This window comes from Arabidopsis lyrata (genome assembly GCF_000004255.2).
Source record: "Arabidopsis lyrata subsp. lyrata unplaced genomic scaffold ARALYscaffold_2, whole genome shotgun sequence".
NCBI lineage: Eukaryota > Viridiplantae > Streptophyta > Magnoliopsida > Brassicales > Brassicaceae > Arabidopsis > Arabidopsis lyrata.
The window spans coordinates 15,702,389-15,716,070 of NW_003302554.1; the positions used below are offsets into that span (position 1 = coordinate 15,702,389).

Below are 13,682 nucleotides of genomic sequence, written 5' to 3' on the forward strand. Positions count from 1 at the left end.
AATATAAATTTTGTTCGGTGGGATTTGGATAAAGAAGCTTTAAGCAAACAACAAATTGATTAACGTGCATATATGCATTGGTATATATATTTTGTGCTCTCATTAGCAAGTGACAAGAACAACAACAACGACTAATTCATCGGCTAATATATTTCCGAAAAGTCGAAAACTAAGACCTGAAAATATCAGAAGTGAGAATGCTGACAGCGTCGGGAAATGGAATTGGAGCTGTTTTATTACAAGGGAACGACAACCTCTAGGGCCAAGCCTATGGAAAGCTTTTCCAATCTCCTTCACGCTGGCTAAGAGGCCACCTGGTGCCACATCATAGGCACATTGCGAACGTAAATAACAGCTTAGAAGGAAAGTGAGGCACTATTCGCGTCGCCAGTGCGGAGGGCTTTGGCTTATGTAGATCAAAAATGATGAATGGGATTGTGGCACTCCACTCGCCGCCAATGCGTTTACCGGGTAGTGTTCCCATGGGTCTCTTTGATGAAGAGGCGGTTTGAGCAACTTGGTTGTCAAGAGATTTGCCCATCATACGGCTCACCAACTTGCCTCTATGGGAGGCTCACTCCGGGAACCCTAGAAAGAGGCTGGCCCAACTCATTTTATAATCATCATTAATTATTCATTATCATTGGCTATGTGACATTGCATATCAACTTAATTACACATATATTTGTAATGTTTTACCCATCACAACAATAGACACACAGAGACAAGACTTATAGAGTTTTCGATGACAATAAACTGAGAGAGCCACTTGAGAGTGGATGGATCAAGAGAACCAGTTAACGAGGTCGTCCGCGTGGCTGCCAGCTGGAGGAGGAGGCACATCTTGCATTACTTTCTCTTGCCCCTTTGGATAGTATATTCCCGTTCCATCATGTGGCACCCAACTACTCGCCGGCGACGACGTCTCTCCGGCGCCGTAGAAGCCTCTCATCGTCTTCACCTCCTCTCCGGCGCTTGAGCCCTCCGTCTTCGCTGTCTCCCTGACTATGTCGTGCGACGCACTCTTCTTGTGAATCGACTTCCTAAGCATCGGCCTATATATTATATATTTATATGCAAATTGCTTGTGTTAATACATAACATGCACACATAGACATAGTTAAACAATCATAACTCTTTTTGTGGTCAAGAACAACAACAAAACTTTATGATTAGCATGGGTTATGCGTAAAGATAACATGCAAAAATCGAAAAATGGTTCAATAATCTTCATTTACAAAACAAAAATGCATTGGCTCTACACTATATTGGTAAACTTACTTGACGAACATGGTGTTCATGGTTTGTGCTCCACGAGACGAGAAGGTAGAAGTCGCCATGTCAATCTCTATGATCTCTTGATTACAATGTGTGTGTATGAAGAATCTGATGTAGGCAAATATATATTTATATTATGTGTGTGTGTTGAGAGAGTTGCATATATATATACGCACACACATGACAAATCATAAAATGTGAATGGAATTTCAACAAAATTCTTTAAAAAGAAAAAAGAAAAAAGAATTTGGGATGGAAGGAATGATGGAGAGGGATCATCCAGATGCACACTCCCCAAGGTGGATTTATCGTCAGACCCATGCCTCTTTTGTGCCATTCCCCTCCACATGGCATAATCCACGTATTCTTATTTTGGATCATTCTTCTTCAAAACGTATGCGTACACATACATGATCATGTTTTTGGTCACTTGTGGTGTGCATGATTCATGACCCATCTTTACTATTTTTAGTATTTTAATTATATTGGGCCTTAAATTTTAAGCCCGTTTACTTTAGATATGTAGACACATTAAAGGCCCATACAAGATCGGAATCCTTATTTAACTAAAATAAATATCATCAATACACATAGATATCCAAAATCTAATATAAGCTATTTAATATTTATTTATTGTTGTATGATTCTGATTCTGTTCAGGCCTTTTTCTCGTTTCTTCCTCTGTTGTAGTCTCCTTGTTACTTTCTCAGGTAAATTCTAATCCCTTTCCTTGTTTCTCTCATCTCTGTTTACTTTGAATTTCAGGGTTTATCTGCTTTTCATCACTTTCTGTGTTTTTCATCTTAAAGTCTCGTTTTTTTTATGTAATTTGATGCGTCTATCAGTTACTCTTTTTCAGCGATCTTCGTGCTCTGGTCACAAATTCGAGAGAGCTGTATATAGTTTTCCTAGATTATTCATATTTTCCGAGAAAGCAGCAGAATTTCGATAAAATCTAGACCTAAGGAATAGTGACGATGGCAAAAGTTTCAGGGTTTTTGAGCTGTTTCTTAGTGAGGACCTGTTTTTTGTTGTTTGAAACTTTCATCTTCTTATCATCCATCTGCGTTTGATATTTATCAACAGTTCTTCTTTTCTTATTGTGATGATGTTACCTTACCAAAGTTTGTATTTTTGCTGCATAATTTTCGTATAGCGTGAGCCATCATGGGACCAGAATCTAAAGGAAGAGCATGGTTTGGTAAAATCTACAACAAGTTGGAAACTATACTTGTTGAGGTTGATTCTTTCACTTCTCAGGTAAGTCCATTGTTTGATTGTCATATTAATTCTACGTAATGATGTTTAGAGAGTATAGAGAATGACTGATGGTTTCTTATGTTGGGACTTTGGGACAGACCACGCTTTGTTTGAAATCAAGTGAACCTCCGGGATTCGAATCTGTTAGAGGTGACTCAAAGGAAGTCGCAGAGGACCGTTCTTACGGAACTTATAGTGTGCAAGGACATCATGATCGTGTTGATTCACCGAGTTTTAAAAGTCCGTTTGATCCACCGTCACATCAGAACTTTGACATTCCAGGACATGTTCTGGTTGAGAAGCGAGTTCAAGGCGATATTGTGAAGGAGAATGTAGTTCAAAGAGATAGTTTTGAGGAGAATTCATCTGCAGCCTCCTTATCTGACGGAGAAACAGACTCTACATCTCCACTGCTCGAAGAGTACTGTGATGCTAATATGACATCAACCACTAGTCTTGGTGCTGAAGAACAATTTATTTCTGATGAAGAAGAGTCTCAGATCTTACCTGATGAAGAAATACTTTCTACATCTCCATTGCTTGAAGAGTATCATGATGCTAATCTGACATCACCCACTACTGATGAAGAGTCTCATATCATTAACACTTTGACACCTCAGAAATTTTCTGATGAACCAAAGGAAGTCGCAAAGGATCGTTCTTCAGGAGCTTCTATTGTGCAGCAACACCATGACACTGTTGATTCGCCGGGTTGTAAAAGTCCTTCTGATCCACCACTAGATCAGAACTTTGACATTTCAGGACATGTTCTGGTTGAGGAACGAGTTCAAGGCGACATTTTTATGGAGACTTTAGTTGACGGATATAGTTTTAAAGAGAATTCATCAGCCTCTTCCTTGGATGATGAAGAAATACTCTCCACATTGCGGTTGCTTGAAGAGAGTTATGATGCTAATCTGACATCAGACACTAGTCTTGGTGATGAAGAACCAATAATTAACGATGCTGAGTCTCAGATCACTAACACTTTAACCACTCAGAAGTTTTCTGCTGGAAGCTCTTCTGTTTTTCCAGACGGGGAAAGTGTACAAGACGTTAGAGTTGAATCCTCCTTGCCTGATGGAGAAATATTCTCTACATCTTCATTGTTTGAAGAGTACTGTGATGCGAATTTGACACCAGCCACTACTCTTGGTGATGAAGAACCGATAATTACCGATGATGAGTCTTGGATCACTAACAGTTTAACCTCTCAGAAATCTTCTGCTGGAAACTCTTGGGTTGTATCAGGCGAGGAAAATGTAGAAGAAGTTAAAGTTAAATCGTGCAGAGATGTTGTTTCCACAGAACCTCAATCTACTCAAAGTTTTGGGACAGTAGTAGAATGTAATGATGATTCAAGTCTTAATCCACTCGCCACCAAGGTTCCAGATACACCTGTTCAAGATAATGTGGTAAACATGAGATCCTCTAATGCAGGTTGGTGCTTCAATTATATATTTTCTCTAGTTTTGAAGTTCTACTCATTTCGGGTTGTGCTATTGTTCACTAAAAGTTTTAAAACCTTGAATTTTCATGCGTTTTTGTTTTTGGTTTCTAACATGTGCAACACTTTTTTTTTTAATTCCTCTAGATAACCCAGATGATGTGATTAATGGCAAATCTGATGTTACTCCATCAGATACCAATGCATTGTACGGCATAGAATTTCAAAAAGACCCCTCGTATGTTGATGACAGTGTGCTTTATGCAGTGCGTGCTAGGATCATTGCTGAGCTGTGCGGCATGGAATCTCGAGAAGACCCCTATGTTGAGGACAGTGTGCTTTATGCCATTCATCTTAGGACCGAGAAACTCAGATCCTTCAAGGTTCCTTGCTTTCTCCCTCTTTTTCTTAGATATTTCTTTGTGATAAACTTGAAACCTTGTTTCTTGCTAGTTACCCGAAACCTTGTTTCTTGCTAGTTACCGGAAACCTTGTTTCTTGTTAGTGAATGCTAATCTTGATTACAGATTTTTCTGACTGATATTAGACTTGAAAATTTGGTTTCCATGATCGTCAATGATCAAAACCCTTTCAAAAAAACTTAGCATTATCTCATAAGGAAGCATTGGTAGCATTATCTCATAAGGAAGCATTAGTTATCTCCCATTGCCTAATTCTAACTTTTCTATCATCATCAGAGAAAAATCTTGGATGCTTTAACTTCAAAGAAAAGAAGAGAGAAGGAATATGAGCAGCTTCCAATTTGGTTTGGAGATGCGGATATGGGCTCTGATCTGGCCACTAAGGAAGACTCTAAACAAGTGGAAGCCACAGACTCCAAAAGCTCACAGCTACTTGAATCAGAAGATTCCCAGTGGGAGCTATTGTGAGATTTTTGTTCATTTCATATGGTACCAAGTTACAATCCGGCCTGTGTTTTATCTTGAGTGAGACACCTGTTACTATATTTAAACATTGATGAGCTAATCTGCTCTGAGATTGAAGCTTTTTTGACAGTGAATAAACCAAAAAATTATCCTATCTTTTCTTGCTCTCATATCTGCTCCCAAATGAAAACCATTGTTGGTAAAACTTAATAAACTTGAGCTTGACACTCCCCGAGAAGGGATCAAAAGAAATTGCGGTGACTGCGAAGCAAATATGCATAGAGAATCTCATTCCATGTATCAGGAACTCCTGACAAACACCAGTGGATGCAATCTCCATAGTTTTTCGGATCAGCTCTCTGTTCCTTTGTCAAGAGCTTCCCTCTCCGTTCGCCATAGACAGTCGTATGTCCATCCTTCCTATATTCTGACAGTTGCGTAATGTTCAGGAATGTGACATTTTCTCCGACTCTGCTTAGAACATCACCAACTATCTTCATGATTTCTTGATTTGATCCTGTGCCCCAATATGATATTTTGTCTATTGGATATAACTCATCATAACAGGTTCCATCGCTCCCTGGATTCCACTCCCAGCTCCTGCCAATATCACACACCTAAATCAGTCTCCATGTCTTTGGAAATTGAAAAGGTTTGCTCTAAAAACTATCTATAATCTGTTAGTTTTTGATATCTTCTATGTTTTGTGTTTGGAAGGAACATACCATAGATGAGTCGGAGACATACTTGTGAAGAAAACTCTTTGCTTCTCGGGATTGATCTTCGTCTCAAACCACTTGGCCCATGTTTCTAACGCCATTTTATAAGCAGTCGTCACATTATACTCTCGGACTTCACTAGTATCTCCATATCTGTACATGCATATATACATATAAGTTTTCCTTCTAAACTCTTCCGCAATGCAAGCAGCCCGAATATGGCTTATGCGTTATATAGCTTACGTTGCATTGATCTTAGGTTGATGCATCCACCATACATAGCTCTCAAAGACTAGAACATCAACGCCTTCCCAGCTCTTGCTATGTTTTTCAATGGCGTCAAGGTTAACCAACCTTTTGTGAACTGTATGATTAGTTGCATGATCTGAAATTGATTCCACGATAAAAGGTGCCCAGTAATACTCGATGGATACATTGTATTCCTGATCAATTGCATACACTTAGGTATAAGAAACTATATTTGGCTTTTCTTACCATTCACGTTGAAAATCTCATCCTAGGAAGATGGGTTTTTATGTACCTGAGCTTTGAAGATCTTCATAGGAGGAATCCTGTGAAAGGACTTCTTCTTGTCAGGAATTACTGATTGTACCATACAGACCATTGACTCGAACGTGCTTCTCTGCACTGAGTCTCCTATGAACATTAGTCTTTTGTTTCTCAACACGTCCAACAGTTTCAGAGCATTGAACCTGAAACATCTCAGAGGTTTTAAACACTGCTCAAGTTTGGATCTGAGAGCATGAAACAACACATGCTTTTTCTTTCTTACCTGGGCAAGTCGCATGAGCTCGGTTTCCATCTCCAGCTCTGGTAATAAGAATCAGGCCGTCCATTTCGTTGACATGTTGTTTGTTTGACTAAGTAAGGACAGCTCTTCTCAGTATAAAGAGGGTAAGAGACGTTGTCCCAAACCCATTGTCCTTCAAAGACATTGCAGCTCTCATCAAGCTGATCCTCTTTGGTTACAAACACTGCCTCTTTCTGTCTGAAACGATATAGTTGGAATATTCGACTTTCTTTGCTTTTGAGTTCATCAAGGATCCATCTGGCGGATCCTAGAACTAGAAGACTAACAAGCAGAACTTGAAAGATGGAGTGAATCATTCGTGAAGCTGCAGAAGTTTGTATCGACATAAATTCGAAGCAGATTTATCGGAATAATTAGCTCTTTTAGAACTACTTCTTGCTGTTGAGCTCATGAATCGATGCTTGAAAAAAGCGTATGTATTCACATACAAGCATCAAAAAATGACTTTGTTCCATGCAACCACCAGTTGGTGATCGTTCTACATTAGGTAGCATGTCCCTTTATTTTTTTGGAGATTGATCTTAAAAAAAAACAAAAATTAGCTAACAAAGGTCTCGGCTTGGGTTTTGAGGACAAACTATTCTCCGATCTGGCCCAGCAAGATTGGTCACCGAAGAAAATCCAGTATTGGCCATAGAGCACAATTATGAACGTAAGACCAAAATAAAAGACAATTAAGAAGTACAGAACAAGCCTGTTCAATTGATGACACAAGCCCGAAACAAAACACTTGAGATGTTCACTTTTCTATACAGTTAACAAGAACCTAATACATAACAATCCGATGGGGAAAAGTTGGAAAAGAAGGCAACCTAGCTTTGCTATTGAAAGAGATGCAAATAAACCAAAAAGTTTGAAGTCAGACAACACGATGGCTCCCGCCTATGCTAAATACTTTCACAATCGTGGTTAATTACCGATATCAGATCCATGCCCTGAGCTATCACTGTCAGAATCTGCATAACGGAAAGAGGAATGTGAGTAAACTTGTTTGGAACTGTGCTGCTCACAAGGGAGAAGAATTTAAACCAGCTTCAACATTTACCACTAGAACCCGAGCCTGAGCCACTACTAGAACTGTTAGAACTACTTGATCCTCCAACATTTACTTCTTGTCGAACAGGAGATGCCACATGACCTTTTCAAGTGTCAAAAACATTAAAGAAGAGTTATTGCAGTGGGGCTAAACGACCAATATAGAAGAGCTTGATACTATCTTAAGAATTAAAATTTCACCTAATTCAGTAACTTTTGACGATTCAAGGCCAGTTACTAGTGTGTTCTGTGAAGACGGAAGAAGAAATATGATATTATTAGCCCAGTAAGAGTTATATGGTAAAAGTAAGCTAAGTGAATCACAATTAGGTATTTGCTCTCACCGGTTCTTGCACACTATTGTGAAAAGATTCAGCATCTCTTTCTGAGTCTAATCCATGTTCCTCTTTTTTCTTGCTCGAGCGCTCCTTATATTCAGTCACGAATCTGTAAAGCTCCCAAAGAGTTTCCAGATCAAGACTATCAATATCTAACTCAATCTCATCATCTTGTTGAGAGAGTTCTGGATTACTCTTCTTTATAATCTGCACAACTGCCTCTAGCTTGTCATAAGGTAAATCCTGAAGGTCTTCACTAAGTCTCCGCTTCTCATCAAACGTCAAGTCCCTGTCTGCAGACGCCTCTTCTACAGGCTTCTCAGGGACAACCGGTAGAACTGCAGGTTTCACTGGGTTTGTAATAGATTCTGCTCTCTCCAAAGTCCTATTTTCAACTACCGTAGGAGGAGGAGGAGGAGGTAACGGAAATGGCTCTATGTTATGAGTGTTTGTTGAAACAGGAGCATGGAGATCGATATCACGGACTGGTTGTTGCTTCCTATTAAGTAATCCATACTGCGTTTCAAGAGGCGCCCATTTCTCTTCAAACAGATTCAACAAAAACTCAGCCATATGATGCACATCATGCCCCACGGGATTATACAGCATTGCATTGTTAAAAGTAAGTCTCACATCCTCAGCAAACTCCAATGGTGACTTATACCAACTCTTACTCAACCTCGTCTTCACTGTTCCTAGATCCATAGGCTTCTCAACAATAGTGTGATAATCATGTAAACCAAGCCTAACTGCATCAACTGGAGTATTGAAAACCCATCCAGACTTATGCTTCATTAATTTCGTAAGCAAATTGTTGCAGCTCTTCAAAATCTGAACGGTACCTTTATCACCAGCTCCATGTACTCCACTCTTCTTACCACCGTTTGCTGTTTTCAGCTTCTTGTTCGGCACGGGAGCTTGTGGTTCGAGTCGCTTGATCAAGCTTCTAACTTCTTCAAGCTCAGCTTGTAGTTTCCGCTTCAAGTTCCTAACTTCAAGTTTCGAAATTGAGCTCAAACTTATCTTCATCATCTGATGATTATCTTCCGACCCAAGCGAATTCGACTTCGCCATCGTGGGCTTCGATCGTTTTTGGCTTTTGTTGCCACTATCACTCCATTTATGCTTCGTCTTCGAAACTCCACCACCGGCTATATGACCAGACGCCATTACCCTCGTTGACAATTTCTCTGAACGGAAAAATCTCAAGGGTTTTTACGAACAGCACCAGTAATTGGGGATTTCTCAAACAACGAATCGAAGATCGGTGAGATTAGGATCCGTGGTTCATGAACAGTGACTGTGATTGCAACGACGAAACCCTAGGAAGCAATTGTTGAGTCGCAGCGTCGCGAAAATAGCGTACACACACGCGCTTAATTAAGCTCACGCGCTTTATGAAACCCGATAAATTAGGGGAATTACACATGTGTTAAGTAACACGCCTACGTGTACAAAACAACATATCAAACCGGAACTAACCGGAAAAATAAACCAGATGTAGCAAACATATAAAATTAGCTACGCCATGTGCATTTCATGAGAACTGAACTCTGATCCGAAATTTAAGCAAAGAATCAACCTCAAGAGTTGAAATCAAAATCACAAGAATCAAATAAACCAAAACAATGGCCTTCAAGAATCATTCTTCAAGAACTATGTTTTCTTCATCTTCCACTTCATTTTCATTCAGGTTCACAACAATCATTACCTTAGCAATATTCATCTTTTGTTCTTCTTACTACATTTTATTCTCACGATTGGATTGCTCTCCGGTGACTTCTTCACCGGGAAATCCTCCCTTCGCTGGAGATCTTCGAGACCTAACATCCCCTTGGAACAAACTCTCTCTGGGACCAATCTCCGAGAAGCTCAAACTCGCCGTCTTCTGCAAGTCATGGCCTGTTGGTTCGATCCCCGGAGGAATGGAGCGTCACGCTTACACTCTCTACACTTCTCTCGCGTCAAGAGGTCACGAGATTCACGTCTTCACGGTTTCTTCCGACAGAAGTAACCGAGAAGAGTACTACAACAGAGGAGATCTCCATGTCTACTTCGCTCCAAACGAACACGGCACACTTAACCACTCTCAAGCTTTTGAGATCTTCCACAAAATCAACGGTCTAGATCATCCCTTCGATTATGTTCACACTGAGAGTGTTTCTCTGCCTCATTGGCGAGTCAAAATGGTGCCTAACGGTGACATAGCTGTGACATGGCACGGAATCTGGTACGAGATCATGCATTCCAATCTTTTCCAAGAACTTTCCAATGATCGTCCTATCTCAGATCTTCAACAAACGATGCCTAGACTCGTCGACGAAATCAGATTCTTCCCAAAATATAAACAGCATATTTGCATAAGCAACAGTGCGCGTGAGGTTCTAGTTAACATCTATCAGCTTCCTAAGAGAAATGTTCACGTTATAGTCAACGGTGTTGACCAAACCAAGTTCGTGTATTCCCCTGAATCGGGAGCTAGATTCAGGGTGAAACACGGTGTTCCTGACAATGGGACGTTTATTGTGATGGGTGTGTCTGGACGTTTGGTGAGAGACAAAGGACATCCACTTCTCTATGAAGCTTTTGCTTTGCTCGTTAAAATGCACCCGCAAGTCTATCTGCTTGTGGCTGGATCTGGTCCTTGGGGTAAAAGATACGCGGAATTAGGTGAAAACGTTAGGGTTTTAGGAGCTTTAAAACCAGAAGAGCTCTCTGGTTTCTACAACGCGTTAGATGTGTTTGTGAATCCTACATTGAGACCGCAAGGGCTTGATTTGACAATCATCGAGGCGATGCAGTGTGTGAAACCTGTAGTGGTACCTAATTATCCAAGCATTGTTGGGACAGTGGTTGTGGATGAGCGTTTTGGGTACACATTTTCTCCAAATGTGAGATCTCTTGTTGAGACGTTGGATTCTGTTGTAAGAGATGGATCTATTGTTTTGGAGATGAAAGGAATAGCTTGCAAGGTTTACGCTCTTTCAATGTTTACAGCGACTCGAATGGCTTCGGCTTATGAGAGATTCTTTATGTGTATGAAGAATGAAAGGTATTGTAAATACCCTCTTTCCACAGATAACTGATTTGATATAGTTTCATAAGTTACGTTGAATCATTCCTTTTGTAACAGGTTACTTGATATCTTGCAATACAATTTGGTCGCAATATTCATTCATACACATAAATAAGCTCAAACTTGGGACGACTTGTAAGTTTTTGTGAATTTGTAACGAAAGTAAAAGAAGAAAATTAAACTTTTGAAACATGGGTTTGGTCTCTAAAATAAAGATATAAAATTGAAGATTTGAAGACGTTGACTTCGATCTTCATTCCTTTTGTAACAAGTTACTTGATATCTTGCAATACAATTTGGTCGCAATATTCATTCATACACATAAATAAGCTCAAACTTGGGACGACTTGTAAGTTTTTGTGAATTTGTAACGAAAGTAAAAGAAGAAAATTAAACTTTTGAAACATGGGTTTGGTCTCTAAAATAAAGATATAAAATTGAAGATTTGAAGACGTTGACTTCGATCTTCATTCCTTTTGTAACAAGTTACTTGATATCTTGCAATACAATTTGGTCGCAATATTCATTCATACACATAAATAAGCTCAAACTTGGGACGACTTGTAAGTTTTTGTGAATTTGTAACGAAAGTAAAAGAAGAAAATTAAACTTTTGAAACATGGGTTTGGTCTCTAAAATAAAGATATAAAATTGAAGATTTGAAGACGTTGACTTCGATCTTCATTCCTTTTGTAACAAGTTACTTGATATCTTGCAATACAATTTGGTCGCAATATTCATTCATACACATAAATAAGCTCAAACTTGGGACGACTTGTAAGTTTTTGTGAATTTGTAACGAAAGTAAAAGAAGAAAATTAAACTTTTGACACATGGGTTTGGTCTCTAAAATAAAGATATAAAATTGAAGATTTGAAGACGTTGACTTCGATCTTAAAAAAGATGGTCTCTGTTTTCCTCTGTTTCTTTTTTGGTTTCTAACTTCAATCACTATCTTTCTCTTCTACGTTTTATTGGTGGACGATGAGGCAAAAGAGTCCATATATAATATATACTTTTCAAACATATTTTAAGTCGTATATCTCTCTCTCTCTACATGAGCCATAAGAGACTAAAAACTAGATAAATTAAATTAAGCCAATCTCCCTCATCATACTACTTCTTTACCCTTTCTTGGTATATATAGTAATTTATATGGAAAGTCCTCTATACTAGACTACTATATAGTGGAAATGTATAAGGTACGTAAAGCATGCAAAATTCATAAATGTGTAACGAAAAAGATACATCAATTTATTGGTTACACACTTACACCGAACGAACAAACAAGGCTAAAAAACAAAAAGGATCGATATGTTTTCTTCTAAACCGGTTCTCGATCAAGAACAAAAAATATACATCCTCGAATTCAAAACTACGAGAGTAGTACTTACTACTTAGTGATGGCGAGGATCAGGACCTCCAGGACTGAGTCTCATGGACTCATTAAAACCTCTTTCCATTAGCTTCTCCATACTCGCTTTCAACACTTCCTCGGCTTCTCTCATCATACGCCCTCGTTTAGTACCGTCTGCGTTTGGGGACAGCGGTCGAGACGCTGATGAACGCGATAAGGAAACGCAGATCAAGAACAAGCACAGCAAAAATTTCAAGTTAGCCATGCATGCGTTATTGCGTTATGTGATAATGATTTCAATTTAGAAAGGTGCTACTTTTAGAAAAATGGTATTAGATGGCTTGTGTATTTTTAGAAAAATGGTATTAGATGGTTTGTGTATTTTTCAGCACATGGTAGAGACAATTTATATAGAGATATGGCATTGGGATCATGATGAATCACACATTGAAATGATAACTTATTATTGGCTATACATTATAAAAATAGATAAGGCAACAGAAAAAAAAAATAAGGCGGTCGTGGAAGGAGATTTATAATTGACGAGTTTTAAACTTCTCCTAGTGCTCATTCGAGATCAGCATATATTCCTTTTGTCAACGTTTAGTGATATAAAACATATCAAAGTAAGCTACCAATATTTATATGCATGTGTGATAAGCAAAAACTATACAAAGTATGTATACTTTTTGAATAATGCGAATGATTTCATTGTTAGATGTAAATGTATTCATAGTATATACCCACAAAGGAAAATTTCAAGAAAAAAGTGAAGTGTTGAAGATGCATGTGTTATTAGGAGAAGAAAAGACTATAATTAATTAGAGTGCATTTGAATGGTAAACCAAATAAACTACCTCATAATATAAAAAAAATAAAATATGGGGGACAAATGTGAATGGGCTCAATATTAAAATATTGACGTAGTTAGAAGTCAATAATAAGACCAACGTGGCAGACTTTTGCCGCCTTTTTTTGGGTTGGCCTTTAGCTTAGTTGACCATTTGAGTTAACTAACGTAACTCCGAGGCAAAGGATCTGAGTAATTGTCTTTTGATTGAATTTTGATTCTATCGACTGAAAATAATCGATGTTATAAAAAATAACAAGTAAATATTGTCACTAACAAGGAAAACCAACCATGAATCTCTCTATACTCTGTGAATATATTAAATATAGAAAATTTTCTTACAAACTAGGAGAATATTCATGAGTTGATCAGGTCCAATCACTAAATTTCTCATATTTTTTTCTTTAAAATTAAATATGGAGAGTAGGACAAAGTATAATCACTCTATTTTATTTAGGTTAATAACAAGTTGAAGACTCTTTATGATATAAATTTTGTATTAACGGAAACTATTTTGGATTTTGTGGATACAAATGTGGCGCTTTAGTTTTATAGACTAATTAAGTGAAACTCAAAACACCAACTCGAAGCTCGTAGAAAAAG

The 13,682-nt window shown here is 38.4% G+C and overlaps 6 protein-coding genes across 10 annotated transcripts; 2 read left to right on the plus strand and 4 right to left on the minus strand.

Moving 5' to 3' along the window:
- Positions 1 to 606: 606 nt before the first annotated feature.
- LOC9324970 lies at positions 607 to 1,540 on the minus strand. The gene is made up of 2 exons (XM_021034105.1): positions 1,282 to 1,540; positions 607 to 1,055 (listed from the first exon to the last, which is right to left on the minus strand). Exons 1-2 carry the CDS (start codon positions 1,338 to 1,340, stop codon positions 785 to 787), a joined length of 330 nt encoding a protein of 109 aa, XP_020889764.1. The 5' UTR covers positions 1,341 to 1,540; the 3' UTR covers positions 607 to 784.
- A 352-nt stretch (positions 1,541 to 1,892) lies between these two features.
- Positions 1,893 to 5,026, plus strand: LOC9324971. 4 transcript variants are annotated; one of them, XM_021034097.1, is made up of 5 exons: positions 1,893 to 1,988; positions 2,435 to 2,538; positions 2,637 to 3,978; positions 4,133 to 4,368; positions 4,684 to 5,026. In XM_021034097.1, the coding sequence occupies exons 2-5, from the start codon at positions 2,446 to 2,448 to the stop codon at positions 4,873 to 4,875; spliced, it is 1,863 nt and encodes a 620-aa protein (XP_020889756.1). In that variant the 5' UTR covers positions 1,893 to 1,988; positions 2,435 to 2,445; the 3' UTR covers positions 4,876 to 5,026. The 4 variants fall into 4 exon arrangements, with proteins under 4 accessions (XP_020889756.1, XP_020889757.1, XP_002887473.1 ...); XM_021034098.1 differs by lacking the exon at positions 1,893 to 1,988 and adding an exon at positions 1,996 to 2,291; XM_002887427.2 differs by lacking the exon at positions 1,893 to 1,988 and having other exon boundaries at positions 1,996 to 2,538.
- LOC9323538 (protein trichome birefringence-like 31) lies at positions 5,009 to 6,974 on the minus strand. The gene is made up of 5 exons (XM_002888862.2): positions 6,385 to 6,974; positions 6,133 to 6,304; positions 5,835 to 6,034; positions 5,598 to 5,744; positions 5,009 to 5,472 (listed from the first exon to the last, which is right to left on the minus strand). The coding sequence occupies exons 1-5, from the start codon at positions 6,747 to 6,749 to the stop codon at positions 5,115 to 5,117; spliced, it is 1,242 nt and encodes a 413-aa protein (XP_002888908.1). The 5' UTR covers positions 6,750 to 6,974; the 3' UTR covers positions 5,009 to 5,114.
- Positions 6,975 to 7,067: 93 nt separating this feature from the next.
- LOC9324972 (transcription factor GTE3, chloroplastic) lies at positions 7,068 to 9,273 on the minus strand. Its single transcript, XM_002888863.2, has 4 exons — positions 7,803 to 9,273; positions 7,660 to 7,705; positions 7,469 to 7,561; positions 7,068 to 7,379 (listed from the first exon to the last, which is right to left on the minus strand). The coding sequence occupies exons 1-4, from the start codon at positions 8,964 to 8,966 to the stop codon at positions 7,333 to 7,335; spliced, it is 1,350 nt and encodes a 449-aa protein (XP_002888909.1). The 5' UTR covers positions 8,967 to 9,273; the 3' UTR covers positions 7,068 to 7,332.
- An 87-nt stretch (positions 9,274 to 9,360) lies between these two features.
- LOC9324973 lies at positions 9,361 to 11,483 on the plus strand. Of its 2 annotated transcripts, XM_021034312.1 has the most exons (2): positions 9,361 to 10,848; positions 10,930 to 11,483. In XM_021034312.1, the coding sequence occupies exons 1-2, from the start codon at positions 9,425 to 9,427 to the stop codon at positions 10,985 to 10,987; spliced, it is 1,482 nt and encodes a 493-aa protein (XP_020889971.1). In that variant the 5' UTR covers positions 9,361 to 9,424; the 3' UTR covers positions 10,988 to 11,483. The 2 variants fall into 2 exon arrangements, with proteins under 2 accessions (XP_020889971.1, XP_020889972.1); XM_021034313.1 differs by having other exon boundaries at positions 9,361 to 11,483.
- Positions 11,484 to 12,073: 590 nt separating this feature from the next.
- Positions 12,074 to 13,042, minus strand: LOC110231129 (CLAVATA3/ESR (CLE)-related protein 1). The gene has a single exon (XM_021036067.1). It carries the CDS (start codon positions 12,492 to 12,494, stop codon positions 12,270 to 12,272), a length of 225 nt encoding a protein of 74 aa, XP_020891726.1. The 5' UTR covers positions 12,495 to 13,042; the 3' UTR covers positions 12,074 to 12,269.
- Between the last annotated feature and the right edge of the window lie 640 nt (positions 13,043 to 13,682).